Source organism: Neopelma chrysocephalum, unplaced genomic scaffold (assembly GCF_003984885.1).
Source record: "Neopelma chrysocephalum unplaced genomic scaffold, ASM398488v2 Primary Assembly neopelma1_94601, whole genome shotgun sequence".
In the NCBI taxonomy this organism is placed as follows: domain Eukaryota; kingdom Metazoa; phylum Chordata; class Aves; order Passeriformes; family Pipridae; genus Neopelma; species Neopelma chrysocephalum.
Window position 1 is genome coordinate 7,036 of NW_020923307.1, and position 1,853 is coordinate 8,888.

Sequence of the window (1,853 nt, forward strand, 5' to 3'; positions counted from 1 at the left end):
CCTGCCTGTCAAACCCTCCTCATCCTCCATCCCCACATCCCTGTGTTCCCCTGGAGCTGGGAATCTCACCTGCCTGTTGAAGTCCTCCTCGTTCTCCATCCACATGTACTCGGCGAAGGGGTTGTTCTCCTTCTCATCGTGCCCGTTCACCACCGGATCCTCCTTGGATTTGGGACTGGATGCCGTGGTGCTGGCGAGCTCGGAGCCATTCATCCTTCTGGACTCTGGGGGAGGAAACGTGGGAATGAGGGAGCTGCTGGGGACCCAGATCCACCCCAGCTCCCACAGGGGCACTTCCAGCACAGGAGTGGTTGGGTTTGATGATCCTGGAGGTCTTTTCCAGCCTTAATGATTCCATAACTTCAGGAATTTCAGATCCTGCCGCTTCCAGGCTGCTTTTGTCCAGGCAGGGTGCAGTTCCCAGCCTCTCCTCTCTCCCTGGAAGCAGCACCACACCCCTCTGGCAGCGGCATTTTTGGGGGATTTGTTTTTTTCAGCATTTATTTTTCGGGATTTTGAGCCACCAGGGATAGTTTGAACGTGTTTGTCTGGGCTTAGACCAAGGGGGGATCCCACCAGGGACTCCCGGAGATGCTGGGAACAAGGGCTGGGAAGGCACCAGCTCCCCAAATCCCATCACTCCATCCCTCCATCCCTCCATCCATCCATTCATCCATCCATCTATCCCCATCCACCCACCCATCCCAGTTGTTTTAAATCCACCACAACCCCCCATCCCTCCCTCCAGCCCTGGTTTGGGAGCAGGGACAGGGAAGGACTCTCCCCTCTCCTTCCCCTCCCAGGTTTATATGGCAGCACCAGGAAGCTCATCCCAGTTCCTGGGGGTTTTCCAGGTGGACAGGGAGCAGCAAAGGGGGTCCAAAGCACCATTCCCAGCAGAGCCAGAGCCCCCCAGATCCCTCCTGGAAGCTGCTTCCCTGTGGATATCAGACCCAGTCCCTACCACGCTATTCCCACCTCTGGGATTTGAGCCACCCCAAAGCTTCCCAAGCCACCCCTGGCCTGCTGGAGCCAGAGCTTTCCCAATGGGAACAAGGGATTTTCCAGGCTGGACAGTCTGGTGGCAGCACAGGAGGGACGGGTGGGATGTGCCAATGGCCCCAAACACGGAATCAAATCCAACCAAAGTGTGTTTTATCCCCATTTTTCCCAGCTGGGTCTCCAAGTCTTGGTTTCCCCCTCTCAGCCAGAGCAGCCCTGGCCACGCAGAGCATTCCTGCCTGGAAAAGCACCTTCCCAGGGAGCTTTTTCCAGGCCCAGTGTCCGTCCTGGGCCGTGTGTTCCCTCTGTGAGTCACCGGGGCTGGACCCGCCGGGCTGGGGATGCTCCAAGGGCTCCCAGAGCTCCGGGAACTGGGATACGTGACTCCTCCAAAAAGCAAATAAATTCAAAACCTGGCCCTTTCATAACGAAGGTTTCTTGGATTTGTTTCTGTTTTCCTATGGAAAATTAAATAGATAAAAAAAAAAGAGCGGGACTGCTGGAGCTCAGAAAGCACATCCAGAGCACACAGAGCACCTGGGCCTGCTCCAGAGCACGGAAAATCCCAAGGATCTCTGCCCAGAGGGAGGGAGTGCCCTGGGAAGGCCCTTTCCCAGCAATCCCACACTGCATTGGCTGCCTTTGGCAAAGGGACTGGACACCACGGGCTGGGAACAGAGGTCTGGGGCAGTTTTAGGTGGTGCTTTAGGGCCAGATGGTTCCCTGGCATGGATTTCATGGCATCTGATCCCAGCTGGGGCTTCCTGGCGGTCCCGGCTCCTGGGAACAGTGACCGAGAGATCCGGGGGGAAACCCAGCACGTGGGAAGATCCCAAAGCAATTCCAGCATC

The 1,853-nt window shown here is 56.8% G+C and overlaps 1 protein-coding gene across 1 annotated transcript in view; it reads right to left on the reverse strand.

Moving 5' to 3' along the window:
- Window positions 1-1,371, reverse strand: part of PAIP2B (poly(A) binding protein interacting protein 2B) — a 6,876-nt gene extending 5,505 nt beyond the window's left edge. Inside the window, exons 1-2 of the mRNA XM_027707775.1 lie at window positions 1,254-1,371; window positions 70-224 (exon numbers count right to left, since the gene is read on the reverse strand). Of these exons, the coding sequence (XP_027563576.1) occupies window positions 70-213 (144 nt within the window). The 5' untranslated portion in view covers window positions 214-224; window positions 1,254-1,371. The remainder of the gene's footprint in view (window positions 1-69; window positions 225-1,253) is intronic.
- Between the last annotated feature and the right edge of the window lie 482 nt (window positions 1,372-1,853).